The sequence below is a fragment of the Gymnoscopelus microlampas genome, assembly GCF_963454915.1.
Source record: "Gymnoscopelus microlampas genome assembly, chromosome: 8".
Classification (NCBI taxonomy): Eukaryota; Metazoa; Chordata; class Actinopteri; order Myctophiformes; family Myctophidae; genus Gymnoscopelus; species Gymnoscopelus microlampas.
Window position 1 is genome coordinate 23,583,889 of NC_139945.1, and position 18,068 is coordinate 23,601,956.

At 42.0% G+C, this 18,068-nt stretch overlaps 2 protein-coding genes across 2 annotated transcripts in view; one reads left to right on the plus strand and one right to left on the minus strand.

The window, feature by feature from the left end:
* The window catches only part of cbl (Cbl proto-oncogene, E3 ubiquitin protein ligase), a 70,488-nt gene that overhangs the window by 3,715 nt on the left and 48,705 nt on the right, over window positions 1-18,068 (minus strand). The window contains exons 6-13 of the mRNA XM_084064125.1: window positions 17,176-17,313; window positions 13,979-14,066; window positions 13,532-13,663; window positions 12,129-12,344; window positions 9,503-9,634; window positions 6,533-6,997; window positions 2,143-2,231; window positions 557-796 (exon numbers count right to left, since the gene is read on the minus strand). Coding sequence (XP_083920251.1) covers window positions 557-796; window positions 2,143-2,231; window positions 6,533-6,997; window positions 9,503-9,634; window positions 12,129-12,344; window positions 13,532-13,663; window positions 13,979-14,066; window positions 17,176-17,313 — 1,500 coding nt within the window. The remainder of the gene's footprint in view (window positions 1-556; window positions 797-2,142; window positions 2,232-6,532; window positions 6,998-9,502; window positions 9,635-12,128; window positions 12,345-13,531; window positions 13,664-13,978; window positions 14,067-17,175; window positions 17,314-18,068) is intronic.
* LOC311050039 (inosine triphosphate pyrophosphatase-like) lies at window positions 8,171-8,779 on the plus strand (the record flags this gene model as incomplete). The annotated part of the gene is made up of 1 exon (XM_084064006.1): window positions 8,171-8,779. One exon carries the CDS (start codon window positions 8,171-8,173, stop codon window positions 8,777-8,779), a length of 609 nt encoding a protein of 202 aa, XP_083920132.1.

An 18,068-nucleotide genomic window follows, 5' to 3' on the forward strand; every position in this document is an offset into this window, starting at 1 on the left:
ATATCGTATCAACGTGTTCTACTGTACAGATTGGTAAAAATAACGTTTCATTCATTAAAACTGTAGCTTTGAAAAGGACCCAAGTATGATCTCAACGTCAACTAGAGCAGTGGTTCTCAAAGTGGGGTCCGGGAGGGAGTTCAGGGGGTCCCCAGGTAAATGATAGTTAGGAGCCAAATGGAGCCTTATGGGTCTGTAACTCAGAGAGTGTACCAACAGGTCCATTTGGTTCCATTTGTACACTCTCAGAGTTAAATTAACATAGATTTTACAATATAAATTGGGGTCCCAGAGATAGAAATGCATTTACATGGGGGTCTGTAGCCTAATGCATGTCAAATGGGTGTCCTTGAAATTAAAATGGTTGAGAATGACTGCGTGCTAGAGCCATAAAAATCTTCTCTTATGGGGGTCCTTGGCATATCTTTTCAAATGGGGGTCCGTGGGTTAATAAGTGTCAATTTGGGGGTCCTTGACATGAGAAAGTTTGAGAACCACTGAACTAGAGGACTTAGAGAACTAAATCATTCACAAATGAGTGGTTACTGTTCTGTACCTTGAGCTGAGCGGGCAGGGCTGAGCTGGGGTCTGGGTGTGGGACTGGAGGGGGGCCGGAGACTGGGTCTGAGGCTGTCTGGGGACCGGGGAGGTCTCTCCCACTGGGCTGGGGGCCATCAAGGGGGTGGGGGCCATCATGGGCGGCAGGACGGGTCGGGAGGAGGGGATCATGTACTCCGACTCCTCGTCAGTCTCGCCGTCCTCCTCTCCTGTCACGGGCCTCAGGGTTGGAGGCAGACTGAGAGCACAGGCAAGGCCATGGAAGGGTTAACCACTTAAGTAGTGGTGGAGAGAGTAACTAAGTACATTTACTCAAGTACAATTTTGAGGTACTTTTACTTTACTGGAGTATTTAGTATTTCAAATGTTCAATAATTTTACTTTTACTCCACTACATCTCAGAGACAATATTGTACTTTGAATCCACTACAGTTATTCAAAAACTTTAGTTACTAGCTACTTTGTAGATTTTGATAATGACAAAACATACATTAAACACTTCAGCCCCATTTAAACTTTGGCTATTTGAAAATAGCAGATCTACAAGCTCACAACGCGTTGTGAGCTTGTAGATCTGCTATTTTCTAAATATTTCAATACATTTTAGACATATAACTTGTGAAACAGGACATTTTGCATAATGAGTACTTTCACTTTTGGTACTTTAAGTATATCTTGATGCCAATACTTTTGTACATTTAGTCAAGTGAATTTTGATTACCGAACTTTTACTTGTAACAGAGTGCTTCTACATTGCAGTATTGATACTTTTACTTAAGTCAAAACTTTTAGTATACTTTCCAAGCACTGCACTTTTAAGCCCTCTGTTTTATACATCATACGACTGTGTCTCGTGGTGAATAGAGACAATCTAAGCTCACAGCACTGTGACTTTCCAGATCATCATGAGGTTGGGGGTCCTGCACGCCTTTTTGTGGGGGACCCTTTAAAGTTATGTTATAGAAATGTAACACCATAAATGTTATAATAACTTGTGTTCAAAACATTTCGAAATTGCGTAGTTGTGATTGGGCATTTTGTACCTGCGTACCGAGACCTAGAATTGCGTAGTTTGTACGCAAAAATCACACAAAACGTACCACAGTTGCATGGGCATGGGACTGGGGGGAGAGTAGTTTAAAGCACAATGGACCTAAGTTACTACAGTAAATGTACTTGAGAACAACCACATCAGAAAGAAACATGTTTTGAGAGGTATGACACTTCAATGAAACAATCACAAATAAACTGATATAAATCAATAACGAAACAAAAAAAAGGTTTTGGAAGAATTAAATCTTATCAAAGCAAGAGTGACAAATGATCCACATGTCAAGAACTCTGATATGATGGATTGATGATGGATCAATTACATTAAAATTAGTGATCAAAAACACATTTGGTCATGTGGAATGTTGATTCTTCCCATATTCCCTACTAGGAAAGCCCTCAATTCCTGCTAAGGAATTTGCAATCGCTGTCTGGTGTCAATGTGTCCCCACGCCCCCAAATTGCCATTTTTTCCTACATCTACACAATAATTAAACAACCAAAGAGATGCAGAGAAGATGGATGGTACAGTACCGTGACGCCATGGAATAGATGGCGTTGGCTGAAGCTGAGGGCTTCACTTTGGGGCAGTCGTAGTCTGGACAAGCGGATGCTGTAAAGTTCTGGAATGGAAGCAAACGGGCCAAACCTCATTTTTTTTGTCATCTAACACAGTGGTTCTCAACATGGGGTTCAGGGACCCCCAGGGGCCTTTGACGAGTTGCGGGTGTGTAGCTCAGAGACTCTACAAATGGAACCAAATGGACCCTTTACGGGGGTTCCATTTGTACAGTCTCAGATTGGGGTCCCCAGAGATTGAACCAGTTAAGACCGGGAACGCATCTGTGTTAAGGCTGCAACTAACGATTAATTTCATAATCGATGAATCGGTCGATTATCTTAACGATTAATCGATTAATCGGATTATCGCACTTATTAAGCAATTACCTTATCATTTTAGGTTGTTTTAGGCATGTTTTATCTAACAATAAAGACAATACAGATGAATAATTAATTTAAAAGTACATGTTATACAATTTTGCTCAGCTGCTGATTAGGCTACTACCTATAAAATATATAAATACATATCAAAATAAATAAAAGCCACCTTATGGTAGCTTTTCTCTTCTTCTGACTGCTTGATTTGATTAAAAAACAACATCTTTTAGGCTAAAGGGTAACAGTACAGGTAAAAGTACAGGCATGCAAACAGGCCAATGGTGAAAAAGGTGACAAGTTTTTTAGGGGTACCAAACACGTTTTTAGGGGTACAAAACCCCTCGTGGTGCCCGGTGCTTGAACCCGGTTTGGTGCCCCCCGCCACCGCTTTGTCAACGGGGGGTATTATAATGTGACTCTTTACCTCCCCCTACAGGCTGGTATTATAATGTGACTCTCTACCTCCCCCTACAGGCTGGTATTATAATGTTACTCTCTACCTCCCCCTACAGGCTGGTATTATAATGTTACTCTCTACCTCCCCCTACAGGCTGGTATTATAATGTTACTCTCTACCTCCCCCTACAGGCTGGTATTATAATGTTACTCTCTACCTCCCCCTACAGGCTGGTATTATAATGTTACTCTCTACCTCCCCCTACAGGCTGGTATTATAATGTTACTCTCTACCTCCCCTACAGGCTAGTATTATAATGTTACTCTCTACCTCCCCCTACAGGATGGTATTATAATGTTACTCTCTACCTCCCCCTACCATAGAGGTATAATATAACTAGAGGGAGGATTGCCCCGCCCCCAGCTATCATTTCAATGAATGTGCTCACTGGCGTTTTGAAGCACCCGGAAGCCTGCCGGAAGTAGAATTATTGAGACGGTTTTGGGTTGGCGTAAAGTTATGAGCATGCGCACTAGTGTCATTTTTGCGTTCTACGGCAGCCCGTGTGTCAAGGATTGAACGCGAGATATTTATGAAATTCACTGGAGATGCCTATGTATATGTAAATGCATATGTATTTATGTATAATATGTTTACATATTTATATCTCTATATATAAATATATATCCGTATGTTTTGCTCGCGCATGTATTTCTCCCCGCCTGCAGTTCCAGCTTTGGCCACTGGGGTGGCAGCTTCAAGATTTCTCAGCGGCTCTGGGGGCTTGCCCCCTACAGGATGGTATTATAATGTTACTCTCTACCTCCCCCTACAGGCTGGTATTATAATGTGACTCTCTACCTCCCCTACAGGCTGGTATTATAATGTTACTCTCTACCTCCCCTACAGGCTGGTATTATAATGTGACTCTCTACCTCCCCTACAGGCTGGTATTATAATGTGACTCTCTACCTCCCCTTACAGGCTGGTATTATAATGTTACTCTCTACCTCCCCTACAGGCTGGTATTATAATGTTACTCTCCACCTCCCCCTACAGGCTGGTATTATAATATGTTACTCTCTACCTCCCCTACAGGCTGGTATTATAATATGTTACTCTCTACCTCCCCTACAGGCTGGTAGGGCCTGTAAAAGGCCAATCAAAAAGAAGGCCATCAAATAAAACGATGATTGACCTTAAATATAGTAAACATCCATCATTTACACCTAGCTGTGAAATTGGGAAGCACCTAGGGAAACTATAAAACATTCATTTACACAACAAACTGTTTTTTGCCGGTCAAAGTAAGATCTACACGTCAGGTAGAATGACTGTATCAAAGCTAATTTACCCAGATCTAAAAATGTATATCATACATGTTGGTGATTTGCCAATGGATAAAACCATGTGAATAATTTAGCAAAGACATTGTCTGAAGAATTATTCTAGCCAATGTGTCTAAAATGGTGGCTGTGGGGTAAAATGAACCAAATGCCCCAGGGTAATTGAGCTGAATATCCTAATATTAATCACTATTCATATTTTATATTATTTCTTTGCTACTCAAATTATAATGGATGACATTTAATTTGGATGAATATCTCATTTAAGATAAGTTTGCAATATTATTATAATAATTGCAAATATTAAAAGGTTCAGAATAACAAAACTTTATGTAAGTAGCATTGTATTGTTTAAAAAAAAACGTTAAGATAATAAATAAGACTATTTGCAAGGGAAATGTGTTATTCAATTATTTTTGATAAGTGAAAACATTATTTGTTCAAGTTGTTCAAGTTTAAACTTTTAAAAACTTTTTAGAAGTTGTATTTTTTTAATATTGTTTTTGTCATGGATGCTTACTCATAATTTCGATTGATAGAAGACATCCTGAAATAAGGTTAAGTGAAAAGTGGCTCAACTTATCCCATTCTCCCCTAGCTGAGGGGGCTGTTAAATAACAACATTAAATCTACACCGTTTCAAAATCAAAGAATACAGTAAAGGTTTGGCAAAGCCTCGCTGAGCGCGCGTGTACGACACGTATGAGCACACACGCGCGAGCACGCACGCACACACACACACACACACACACACACACACACACACACGTTTGTAGCTGCACACACAGACACGACGTAAAATAACAACACACTCACCACTGCAACGGATGGTCTAAAGAACGGTATTAGTCCACAGTGCATGGTTTTCACGTTGTTAAAACGTTTAGCGGAGTGACTCATAAACTTTTTATCGATTCAAACATCTTCCACAACACCGCAACGAACCATAACAATGGCCCCTAGGCCAGCTGAGCTAATGCAGATGTTTCGTCAGCTAACGCAGGCTGCAGCTACAACTTCCTGAAGCGGGTTTTCAAAATAAAACTACCGCTGATTAGTATCATGTATCATGATTGGTCAACTGAAGCTTTATTTTGGCGTTCGTCCACAAAAACCTCCTTCCTATATCCAACCTTTGCCAGTCTATATATGTGACTGGCACAGCCTTTACAATCGACACGACACCCCCCACCCCCCCACACATTTTCTCAACGGATCTGCACGATTCACACAAATGACCTATTTGGATTCAAAACGGCGAATTTCGCCGAAAAGTGACACTTTTGCATGCAGGAGTACTATACAAATGCAAATGTTTCATTAAAAAAAAGGGGATACAGGATAGGTGGGCACTTAACGGTCTTAAGTAATGTAAAGTATACTTGATGTGAACATGCATGGTACATCATTATCAGACTTAATGTTATCCTTCAACTTTTTGTTTATGCCCCAAAACGACTGGATATATACTGTAGGTTTTGTATCAATTTGTAGTTTTGTAATATTAGACCTTAATTGTCGAATGTTTAAGCATATTCTAATCATGTATACTTTACTTTACATTTTATCATTTATTTATTTTTACATTTTGGATAAAATAGCCAATTTTACATTGAATTAATTATTATATTAATGATATTCCATTATCGATTAATCGATTATCGATTAATCGATTATCAAAATAGTTGGCAACTAATTTGATAATCGATTAATAATCGATTAATCGATTAGTTGTTGCAGCCTTAATCTGTGTCATTTTAGATTTCTTTGGCTATTGAAAAATAGCAGATCTACAAGCTCATAGCGCGGCACCAAGTGCCGCGGTATGAGCTATGCACATGTAGATCTGCTATTTTTTTTAAATCATGAACATTTTTGCAAATCTTTGAATATATATTTTTTTAAAGCTAACATTTGTAACTCAAATCTGTGCTTCTGGGCGGTCCCTGGAACAAAACATTTTGAGATGTGGGTCCGCGGCCAAATACATATCATTTTGGGGGTCCTTGACATTAAAAGGTTTGAGCACCACTGATAAAGCAACATAGTTTTTTTTCAAAAAACTGTTTTGTAGGAAATGTAGGACATTTTGAAGAATCAGCCTCAGGCCTTAATGGGTTAAATAAGTGTTGAATGGGTGTCCGTAGCCTAATGGATATCAAACCGGGGGTCCTTGAAATTGAAAAGGTTGAGAATCACTGGTCAAACCCGAACCCCACTACAGTAACAGTGTTCCTCTTACCAGCTGATGGTCCAGGCTGTTCCTCTGCGGGTCCATTCGAGCGTCCAGGGCCGAGGGCAGCGCCAGGGGGAGGGAGTGTCTGTTGGACAGCTCTCGGACGCCGTTGCGAACGTCGCCTCCCGGTGGGCCGCCGGACCCCTGGGTGGACGACGACGATGAAGTGGAGGAGGAGGAGGAGGAGGAGGAGGGGGCGGTGGAAGAAGATGACGATGCGGAAGAAGCGGAGGCGGGGGCCTTGGGCACAGGCCTGGAGTTCCAGTCTGCGGCCAGGGGCCTATTGGGGGGCGCCGGGGGCAGCTTGTCCCTGTTGGGGGGCTCGCCGGGGGTGCAGGGCAGCGGCCGCCTCTGGAGCCGCCCGTCGGGGCCCGCCCCGGCGGAGTGGGGCCGGTCTGGGGGAGGGGGAGGCGGGAGATCCCTCAGGGCCGGGGGCAGGGGAAGAGGCTTGTCTTTGTGGTGCGACGCCACCTGCAGACGGTAGGGCAGAACAACAACGATGTGAGGTGGATGGAAAGGGGGAAGGAAGACGGTGAAGCCATAGTATGAAAACTAAATATTTTATATTATAATTATTCTCAAATATTATCAAAAGTAATACTATCAAAAGCGCTGCCTGTGGTTTTCTTACCAAATCTGATAAGAGATAAATACTTATAAAAAAAAAAAAACCTTGTCCCACAACAGTGTCGTTCAAACATAGCGAAAATAGATAATCATCAAAGTTGCAACATACCTGTATACAAGTAAGACGCGCGAACGCTGGAAGCGAACGCAGCTCGAAAATATTGTATATTTACAGACTTTGTGTGTGTGTGTGTGTTTGTGTTTTGACTGTAGCTGCACTCTGGCGCACTCTGTTGGCCGCACCCAGGCAGTGCACTGCACACAGACACACACAAGCCGAGCAGACTTTCATAGTAAGCTCCACTTGGGCGGAGGCGCGCCTTTGGCGCGCCTCCTTCCGCGTTCGCAATCAGCTATTTTCAAAACATTGACATTTTTAAATAGCTTATAGATCATATATTTTCTCTATTTTCACAGCATTTTAACCTATAATTCAATGAGAAATTGTTTGCACATCTTGTACCTGTATATGTAGGCCAGGTTCTGGATAAAAAGGCAGAAATCAAAGAGGGGTAAAATATCCACACACTGCCTTTAAGTCCAATCTCATTGTTGTCAAAGACCTGAGCTTGAGCCAGTGTTTTAAAAGACCATAGTGGTGTTATTCCATTGGCATTGTCAACAGACATAAATCTACACCATTTCCCCCAAACTGTTGTCCATCATTTAAGTTGGGGGGGTCTGTGCGTGTGTTTTAATTGATTGAATATTTTATTAGGCAAAAAATGTAAAACAGCACAGTTACATTTAAAATACTTTGTCTAACAGGTCCGTTCATAAAAGTCCTTGCGGACTTGTTTCCAATGAGGGCCTTGGTGTGTGTGTGTGTGTGTGTGTGTGTGCGCGCGCACATATTTCCAAAGATGGACATGACCAACGTCAGCGTAAATTGGTGTTGGTAAGCAACGACTGTCGTCAGCACAGATCGCCCGTGTTAAGCAAAGGCAGTCATCAACGCAGCAGAAAGGAGCGATCTATGCTAATGGCTTAGAAGTCAGAATTAGACTGGTTGCGAGCATGGCTGTGCCTGCCGGTAGGTCTGTGGTTTTCGTGACGGGAAACACAAAGAAACTTGAAGAGGTTATTCAGATCCTGGGAGACAGGTTTCCTTACAAACTCATCTCCAAGGAGGTCGACTTGCCTGAATACCAGGCAGAGCCAGATGAGATCTGCATACAGAAGTGTAAAGAGGCAGCACGTCGGATTGATGGGCCGGTGATAGTCGAGGACACCTGCCTGTGTTTCAGGGCCCTGGGGGGTCTGCCTGGCCCTTACATAAAATGGTTCCTTGCTAAACTGACACCAGAAGGGCTGTATAAGCTCCTCGCCGGGTTTGAAGACAAATCGGCCTGGGCTCTCTGCACAGTCGCCTTCTCTGCTGGCAAAGATGAGCCGGTACAGCTCTTCAGAGGGACGACAGAGGGGTCTATCGTGGATCCCAGAGGTCCGAGAGATTTTGGATGGGACGCCTGTTTCCAACCCGACGGATATGACAAGACCTATGCTGAGCTGCCTAAAGATGTGAAGAACTCCATCTCTCACCGCTACCGGGCGCTGGCGGCCATGTGCGAACACTTCTGTCAAGTTAAACAAAGACACACTGCAGAGATGAAGCAGGACGACTGACCCAATCAGTCAGGCTCTGATGCTACAATAAATGGGTCAAACCTCCTATCATTACAGGGGGTTGAACATTCCCCTCGTTAGTAATCGTTGGCTGTCTGGTATCTGTTGCCCATTTTGTTAAAATGTTTGTTATATTGGCCTGGACCGCTAGTCCGATCCTGACGGCCTTTGCTGCGTGTCACTCCCCATCTTTCTCCCCATTTCCTGTAAGCCGACTAATAAATAATAAAAGCTCAAAATAAATCTTTAAAAACTAGAACCAGGAGACCTGGTACTGCCAGACCCCTAGTGGTTGAAATCTGAATGGCCGGACTTCGCATGACGTGTGTATCTGTCTGTGTATCTGTCTTCCCATTTATGCCATATATGGAGAAAAGAGGGACAAAAGAGGAAAAGAGGGACAAAAGAGGGATCCGTCTGTCTGTCTGTGTATCTGTCTTCCCATTTATGCCATATATGGAGAAAAGAGGGACAAAAGAGGGACGAAAGAGGGACAGACAAAGCCTCATGTAGGCCGACCCTCTGGGTCTGGCAACAAAAATATATATACATATATATATTTTTGTTATATATATATACCGTACAACAAATAGCAAAAATAGCTGATCGACAAGCTCACGACATGCTGTGAGCTGCTATTGTTGCAAATTTAGAAAAATGTGCCCAGAATAGGGAGGCCTGCGTTATTGTGGTTAAACATGCTGAGTGTATCTAGGGTCTTACCTTGGTGGTGACCCCTGGACTGGAGGCACCAGGGGGGTTGGGTGGTCTGTGCTGGAGCAGGTCTAGTCTGGGAGGTACAGGGGGCAGAGTGGACTGGGGGGACATGGACATGGGCGAGGGGGGCCGCTCCACCTGGAAGTGACAAGTTACAGAACAAGACGGTCTGTCAGATCGAGCAGAAAACCCACAAGGTTCAACTCGCATTTTCTATTTGGCAATTGCAACAGTCTTGAATAGTGGGATCCACTTGGTGCCTAAAGCTTAGTTATCCACACTAAAAGGCACCACTTTTTTTTTTTTACTTATCTCCATATATGGGTCCTCCATAATGCTTATTACATGACGGTGCCCTTTCTGTCTATATGCACTGCGTCGCGGAGGCTGTCGATAGATCAAACATTTACCTGCCGTTGACGCCACCTAACGCTAACCTTTACTAATGTTTATGCCTCCTAGCCATCTACAGGGTTTATGTGGGTGTGTCTGTCTGTGTGTGTGTGTGTGTGTGTGTGTGTGTGCGTGTGTGTGTGTGTGTGTGTGTGTGTGTGTGTGTGTGTGTGTGTGTGTCTCGCAATCTATGTGCTAATCTTGCAAATCACTGGACTGATCAGTGCCAATTTTCAAACTTGTTTCACATATTGCGATTGTGTGTGTGTGTGTGTGTGTGTGTGTGTGTGTGTGTGTGTGTGTGTGTGTGTGTGTGTGTGTGTGTGTGTGTGTGTGTGTGTGTGTGTGTGTGTGTGTGTGTGTGTGTGTGTGTGTGTGAATATCTTTCCACATTTTGTGAATTCAGAACCACCATCCCTCTATATTCAGGACAGACTGATATATATATATATATAGCCTGCAACGATACATGTATTTGTATTGAACCGTTCAATACGAGGGTCTCGGTTCGGTACGCGCTACGATATAATATACTTTTTGCCAGACCCAGGGGGTCGGCCTACATGAGGCTTTGTCTGTCCCTCTTTTGTCCCTCTTTTCCTCTTGTCTGTCCCTCTATCCTCTTTTCTGTCCCTCTTTTCCTCTGCACACACGTCATGCGAAGTCCGGCCATTCAGATTTCAACCATTAGGGGTCTGGCAGTACCAGATCTCCTGGTTCTAGTTTTCCCCAGATGACTTCAGACGATGCGCTCTGTGCTCAACCTACTAACCTACCCTGCTAGTGTCAATGGATCTGCGCTCAACAGTGCAAACTAGAGCCAGAGTTGCCTGCTCCTCCCCCCCGCTCCCCCACACAGAGTAAACAAAAAAAGAGTCACGCCGTGCGGTGGAAGAAACGGTTGAACCGTCGTCCTAAAACACCCTCGCATTGACGAGAAACGCAGCCCCAAAGCACACTCCCCCCCAATTTTTTCGCCGACCAAGCCCGTCGGATATACCCGGGACGAGGCGTTCTTGCATTCCATCACACCCATTTACTGGCTTGTTTACAAGTCGAATTTGGGGAAATAAAATAATCAGGAGCTCAAAAACATAATGAGAGGATACAAGAGCTATCTGTGCAAAAGCTGCAAAGTGTACAGATTTAAGCAAGTATTTTAAAACAGTGAAAGCTACCGAGGAAAAAGAAACAGAAAGTGTTTAGACGACTCAAACTAGCGACCACGGGAGTCGCTAGTTTGATTTAATTTATCCTGGAAGTCCAGGAAATGGTCTGCATTGGCCTTCCGAAAATGGCAAATCCTACAGCTACTGGGGTGTGTGTGTGTGTGTGTGTGTGTGTGTGTGTGTGGGGGGGGGGGGGGGGGGGGGGCATGGGCTGAACAGCATGCCTGCCGAGCCCCCACAAAGCATCTTACATCTGCTGCCATTTAACTCCCTCATCCCACTCCTATTTGTATAAATAACCACACACCATAAATCATGCACCTTATGTACTGTATATATTTCACACTGTGCTCCTATTGATATCTGACCTGTTTTTCTGTTTCTTTGTCTAGCTCTTTCCATCTTTCTTGAAACTGCAATGATGAAGCTTGTACGACAAAGAATTTCAACCACCACACCTGTGATGTGACAATAACAAGCCGAGTTGATCTTATCCCTAATCTCATACCGTATCGTCATCAACACATGCCACAGCTTTGGCCTTATAATATTGTATATCAACAAAACTATTTGCAAGACAAAGCACGGCATGTTTTGTAAAATGTTCGGCATTAACGCCATATAGAACGGGAGTTGTGGTCAATGGGCTAAACATGTCAAACCAAACCACTGGTATAGTTCTCATGGATTAAAGAAAAATAAATAAATAAAAACTGAAACATTTTGTATGGCCAAGTCCTAATGTGCGATTTGTCAAACTGTGTGAAAGGAGATCCCCCACACTAGAATGTATCCCCAACACAATAATGTAAAATGATGACGTTTTAGTAATATTATTCCTGCTGTTCATACTACCAACCAGGTGAATAAATTAACCTATGAAATATCCAAGGCCATTAGGGTTTTATGGAAGATGCTTAATCTGAACACATTGCTGGTTTGACTACTCCAAATGCTCATAATCTTAAAATAACCAAAAATAGCCTATCTACAAGCTCTCAATGCGTCGCAGTGCTATTTATCATAATGACGTAGTATATAAAGGCTTAAGTTGTTTAAGCAGTCCATACCTTAGTACAGGCTAGCTTGCTCATCATGAGGTGAGGGTCTTCCATGTCGTCATCGTCATCGTAACTGGGCGAGGGAGCACCTTCGGCCCCGAACATGCCCCTGCAGCCGCCGTAGGAGCCCCCGCTGTTGTCCTTAGGGTCGAAGGGATCCACCACGATAGGCTCCGTGCCTTTGATCTCACAGCGGCAGAACGGGCAGCCCTGACCCTCAGACTCCTAGTGGACAGATTGAATAGGAGGACAAATCAACATGTGGGATGGATTGCAATTCACAATTAGGGCTGCAACTATCGATCATTTTCTGGGCAATTATTTGACGATTACTTTTTCGATGAATCAAATAATAAAAATTGTGCAGTTTTTTTTCAACGAACAGATTAACCACTTAAGCATTATTTTATACTTACAGCTAAAATAGCAGATCTACAAGCTTGCGACGCGTTGTCAGAGTGTGGAGCACGTAATGTAGATCATTGGGAAAGTCAAGCGGGAGAATCGTTTTGTTTGCCGAGGCAGTTCCTCATTGACAGACAGTAATATTAAATTAAACCATTATTAGGGCTGTGGGTATGTGATGAACAAATTATAGCTCAGTACATCACCCCAAGCGAGGGTACATATCATTTTTTATCTCTGGGCCCCCAATCGACACTGTAAACTCCTCAGTGTTAATTCAACTCAAGAGTGTACAAATTGACCCGTGAGACAGAGGGACAGTGAGTGCATTTACAGGCCGTGGCAGATGCTGCTGCCGGTAAATGCACTCGCTTCTTTCTGCCTACACGTCGCCACAAACAGTGTTGATTTCGTCAACTAAAACTATGACGAAAAATGTTTGTCGAATACCTTTTTTCACTGACGAAAACTAAATAAAAACTAAGCTATGATGACTAAAACTAAGACTAAATATAGTGACAATTTCGTCAACAAATAAAAAATAGACTAAAATGTTAGGGAGGGACTAGTGGAGAAGAGATCCAGTAGAACTAAAGACAAGTAATTTTATGTTTGGTTGCGCTCGGGTGTTGCACTCTGAAAATAGCAGATCTACAGCTGCAACGCGTTGTGAGCTTGTAGATCGGCTATTTTCAGCATGCAACCAAGCGTAATATCAGCCATTACGACTCCATCAAGGCACCGCCAAAATACATTTTAATCGACTAAGTCAACTGTAGATTTACTCGACTAAAATCTGACTAAAAGGGAATTTTATTCAAAAGACTATGACTAAAACTAAATAAAGATTTACTGTCAAAATCAACACCACAAACATGCATACAATGTCAATGCCTCCGTGTTTTCCCATGCATTCTTCTCCAGCAGCTGTGCATGAGGTTTCACAAAGGGTTCGCCGGGTTAAGGGTGCAACTCCATTGTTGCATGAATACGCGCACATACTGTACCTGCCAGGCGGTGAGACAGGAAGTACACATGAGATGACCGCAGGGTTCTATCTTGACGTCCTTGTCGTTCTCGGCACAGATCTTACACAGCTGGAAGGTGGATCCCATCTCACAGTACAGCTCATATTGTTCCTGAAGGGGAACAAACGACACACAGTGTTACATCTCATCATATACGGCTCATATTGTTCCTGAAGGGGACAAACACACAGTGTTCAATCTGTTCCTGAAGGGGAACAAACAACACACATTGTTACATCTCGACTCATAATGTTGCAATGACCTTAACCCATTGAGACCTGAGGCCGATTCTACAAATGCCTTCTAAGATCAGTAGTTCTCACACTTTCAAGATTTTTCAAAAATGTTCAATAATAGCAGATGTACAAGCTCGAGCTTATATATCTGCTATTTTTGAATATCCATTTTTTGACAGTGCGCTCTGACCTGTGTGACTTTGATGTGGTCCTGAGGTGAAGGTTCACACAGTCCTGTCAGGTCAGGGTTCTGGGTCCGCCCGTCAGGAAACAGGTAGCTGTAGATTGTAGAGGCAAAGGGTTAGTCATCTACTGTACATTCACTTCTCAAAATATCCTCCACCATTATGAAACACTGATTTGTTACAGCTGGCCAAACCACATAAACCCTATCGTCCCTATTCGTGGGTGACTGAACATTCGCCGAAAATAGCAGTCGAGTTGCGGCGCGTTGAGCTTGCAGACTGGCATTTTTCGGCAAAATGATTAGTTGTAGAGGGAACAAAAGAGCGGACCAAGTGCAGAGCCTGGGGGACCACGGTCAACTAAGTACGTATGGGGTTTAAAGTGGTTAAAGGCAAGGCCACGGATAAGGGACAACTTCAGATATTTACATAACAGTTCATATCTAGACAACATTATCAGATGCTTTTATAAAAATGATATGGTAATGACTTACAGGTTCTCAGTAACTATTGAAAAAGCAGCTGTCCGGTTGTGAAGACTCATGACAAGGTAGGAAGTTGCTAGTTGTACATGTGTGTGTATTGATTGTACTTGGTAGAATACGGTCCCATTAATACACATTGTACATGTCTAGCATTCAAATCCAGCTATACTTGCACTGCTCTAGTATTGCAGTTACTAGTAAGTAATTGCAGTTACCGTTATGTTTCCTGAAAGTGGGGCAGGGCGACTTTAGCAGTTCAAACACCGATTTCCCCAAAATATTTACATGACATCTATGTTTATGAGAATGCCAAACTATAACACAAGTACTGGCTTTCACATTATTTGAATTTCCAGCATTTAAAATGATCTGTTGCCCTGAGAGGTGATGAGTGCATCTGTTCAGCCTATTCATTCAGAGGACCGAGTTCTTACATCGCCAGCAAGATGACGCACACGACATGAGTGATTTGCTAAATGGGCTAGACGCTGTAATTGCAATTTGATAAATGTTTTGGAGATTGAGGCAATGTGCTATGAAGCTTTCACCATCTAAATTGGCTTTTGATTACAGGTTTGGACGGGCCAGCCAGAGCTTTCATTGAATCAACGCTGGAATGAAAAGGGCTCCAGCTAAACCCACTGACTGGGCAGCATATTACTAACCCAGGAGGGGTTCACAGACGTTGCATGCCAAGGACCCCCAAACAGCGGCCCCCTATTGCAAAATGGAAATAAAACCCAACAGCATGAAAATTGTGAATAGCCAATCATGGGCTTGTAGATCGGTCATTACTGCAAATACAATAAAATACAATTTATATATATATATATATATATATATATATATATATATATATATATATATTTGTACAAGAACATACTTTATTTTTTTAAATATGTTTTACATTTTGGAAAAATATTGACAAAAATGACATGCACACATTTTGAATGGAATGTTGTTATCTTTGCACAGTATACAGTATATGTTTTTCTGATTATTTTATTCATCTTTCTCTCCTTTCCAATTGCCCCTTTGGCGTCACGTCCCCCCTGAAGGCTGTGGCCCCTACTTTGAAAACCACTGGTACTAACCCATTCTCCTTAGGATAACCACTGTACTAACCCATATGTGTTTTCTCCTTATGATAACAGTGGACTGATGGGAAGCAGAAACATGATAGTGCTGCTGTGGTGCAGGGCTGACAGGCAGGCAGCATCATGGGATGCCAAACACAAGCCACACAGTTTACATAAAGATAAACACTACTGCATGGCTTACAACAGGAGATCCATGGAGAAGTTATGGTCAATGTTGCCAGATTTTGCAAGAGAAACAAGCGGACCAGGTCTATGAAAACAAACCCAAAAGAAGGGACCAGGATTAGTTTTATCACTTGATAAATGTGCACCGTTTACATCAGCAATTCTTTTCTTTTTTAAATATTTAGAATATTTTTTGAAACATTTTTACAACACTAATCTTGTATGGGGGTCCAAAAAAGTATTTTTTAGATGGAGGTCTACGGACAAATAATAATTTGGGGGTCCTTGACATAAAAATGTTTGAGAACCACTGGTAAAAACAACATTAGGAAGCAAGGACAAATAAGCAAACTACCAACATTTACAAGCAATTTTACAGGAAAAACAAGCCCAAAGTCACTTATAATAAGCGGATTTGGCAACCAACACTGGTTCTGGTGGCTGCAATAGAAGATCTGGTTGAGGAAAAACGGCTTCAAATAAAGGCCAGATGGAATGGTTTACTGGAACTGGGGCAGGTACAAAAACTGAGGATATGAGTGGAATAGAGCAGTGTTGCTCAAATGGGGGTACGTGTAGCCCTAGGGGTATGTGAGAGAAAGTGCTATGTTTAATAATAAACACTGAAAATCTTTGTGTGAACCTTCTGATCTGCAAAGTATTAAAGCAAATGATATCTAGCAATTGAGTAGCGCAACTGTTATGGAATAGATACATAGCAATTCTTATTTGCCGTTATACTCTTTTATTTTGAACATACTGATATCAAAACTTATCAAACTGAAATGTTGCGGCCACAGTTTAACCCATTAAGACCTGGAACTGTGTCATTTTTAGATTTGGGCTAAAAAGCATTATTTTACACTTTGGGCTATTCAAAAATAGCAGATATACAAGCTCATAGCGCGGCTATGAGCTTGTAGATCTGCTATTTTTTTTAAATCGTGAAAATGTGTGCAAATCTTTGAATATATATATATTTTAAACCGAACATTTTTAACTCAAATCTTTGCTTCTGGGGGTCCCTGGAACAAAATATTTTGATGGGGGTCCGCGGCCAAATACATATACTTTTGGGGGTCCTTGACATGAAAAAGATTGAGAACCACTGATATAGAAACATACGTTTTTCAGAATACTGTTGAGATTTAGGACACATGTAGAATCGGCTTCAGGTCTCAATGGGTTAAAATAGATCTGCTCAGGAAGCGCAAATAGTAACTCTTTTATTCGTGTTTATAATTTGTCATGTTATATTCTTCAAAAGGCGGGTTATGACTTATTTATAACATTATATGCCAACTATGGTTTTCTCTTGCAGTTTTCTAAGCAAAATGTCGTAGTCGGGGGAAAAGGGGGAACTTTGCAGAGGTCTGGATAGGGGCCTCTGCAACGAACAAAGAGCTCTGGAGAGATTGTGGTGACGGTAAGCGAGGCGTGAGTTGAACTTACAATCCTTCCCTGAAGCCGTCGATGAGTGCCTGGAAGAGGGGCTTGTTGTGGGGTATCGTCTGGAGGATGTTGCCGTCCGCCGTCACATAGCCGATAGCCCACTGACCCAGCCGCGTACAGCTCAGTCGAAAGATGTAACTGGGAATGAATAGATGTTTTCATTGGTTAAATATTTATAAAACCCACAGAACAATTGCTCATTGGTTATTTCCGCTACTTTGGTGAGACGCTTTCATATGACACGTTTTTAAATATTGAATTCATTTATGAAAAAAAAATGTCTATGTCTATGTTCTTGTTTATGTATGTTTACTATGTTTTAGACGTCTTACTATCTGCTGTAGCATACAGTATATTACCCAGTTTGGGACAAATTAACAAACTTGACCTAATAGATAATACGTTTTACATAATATGTAAAGCTGTGTTTATTATTTTGAGAGTGTCCCTTCAGTCTACAACACAGTACTCAGCAGAACTAACAAATAACATAACATAATACAATATGCTGTAAGTTCACACTAGAGCTGGGATGACAGTCTCCTGCATGCAGCAGTACACTGTCTCAGTGCTGCTTAATACTAGGGCTGCAACTATGCATTATTTTATTAGCAATTATTCTATTGATTCCTTTTTCGATTAATCGAGTAGTTTCACATATTTCAAAAATATGTAAATCTATTATTCACTTGAGCCCTATTTCATACTTTGTCGCACAATGGTGTGACTCCTGCAAAGACAGTGAAAATAGCAGATGTACAAGCTCACAACGTGTCGTGAGTATGTTGATCTGCTATTGTTCAAGTTCTTGAATATTTTTTTTAAAAACATTTGCCTATAATTACGAGATTGATTATTAATCGATTATTTTATTAAATGATCAAGTATCATTT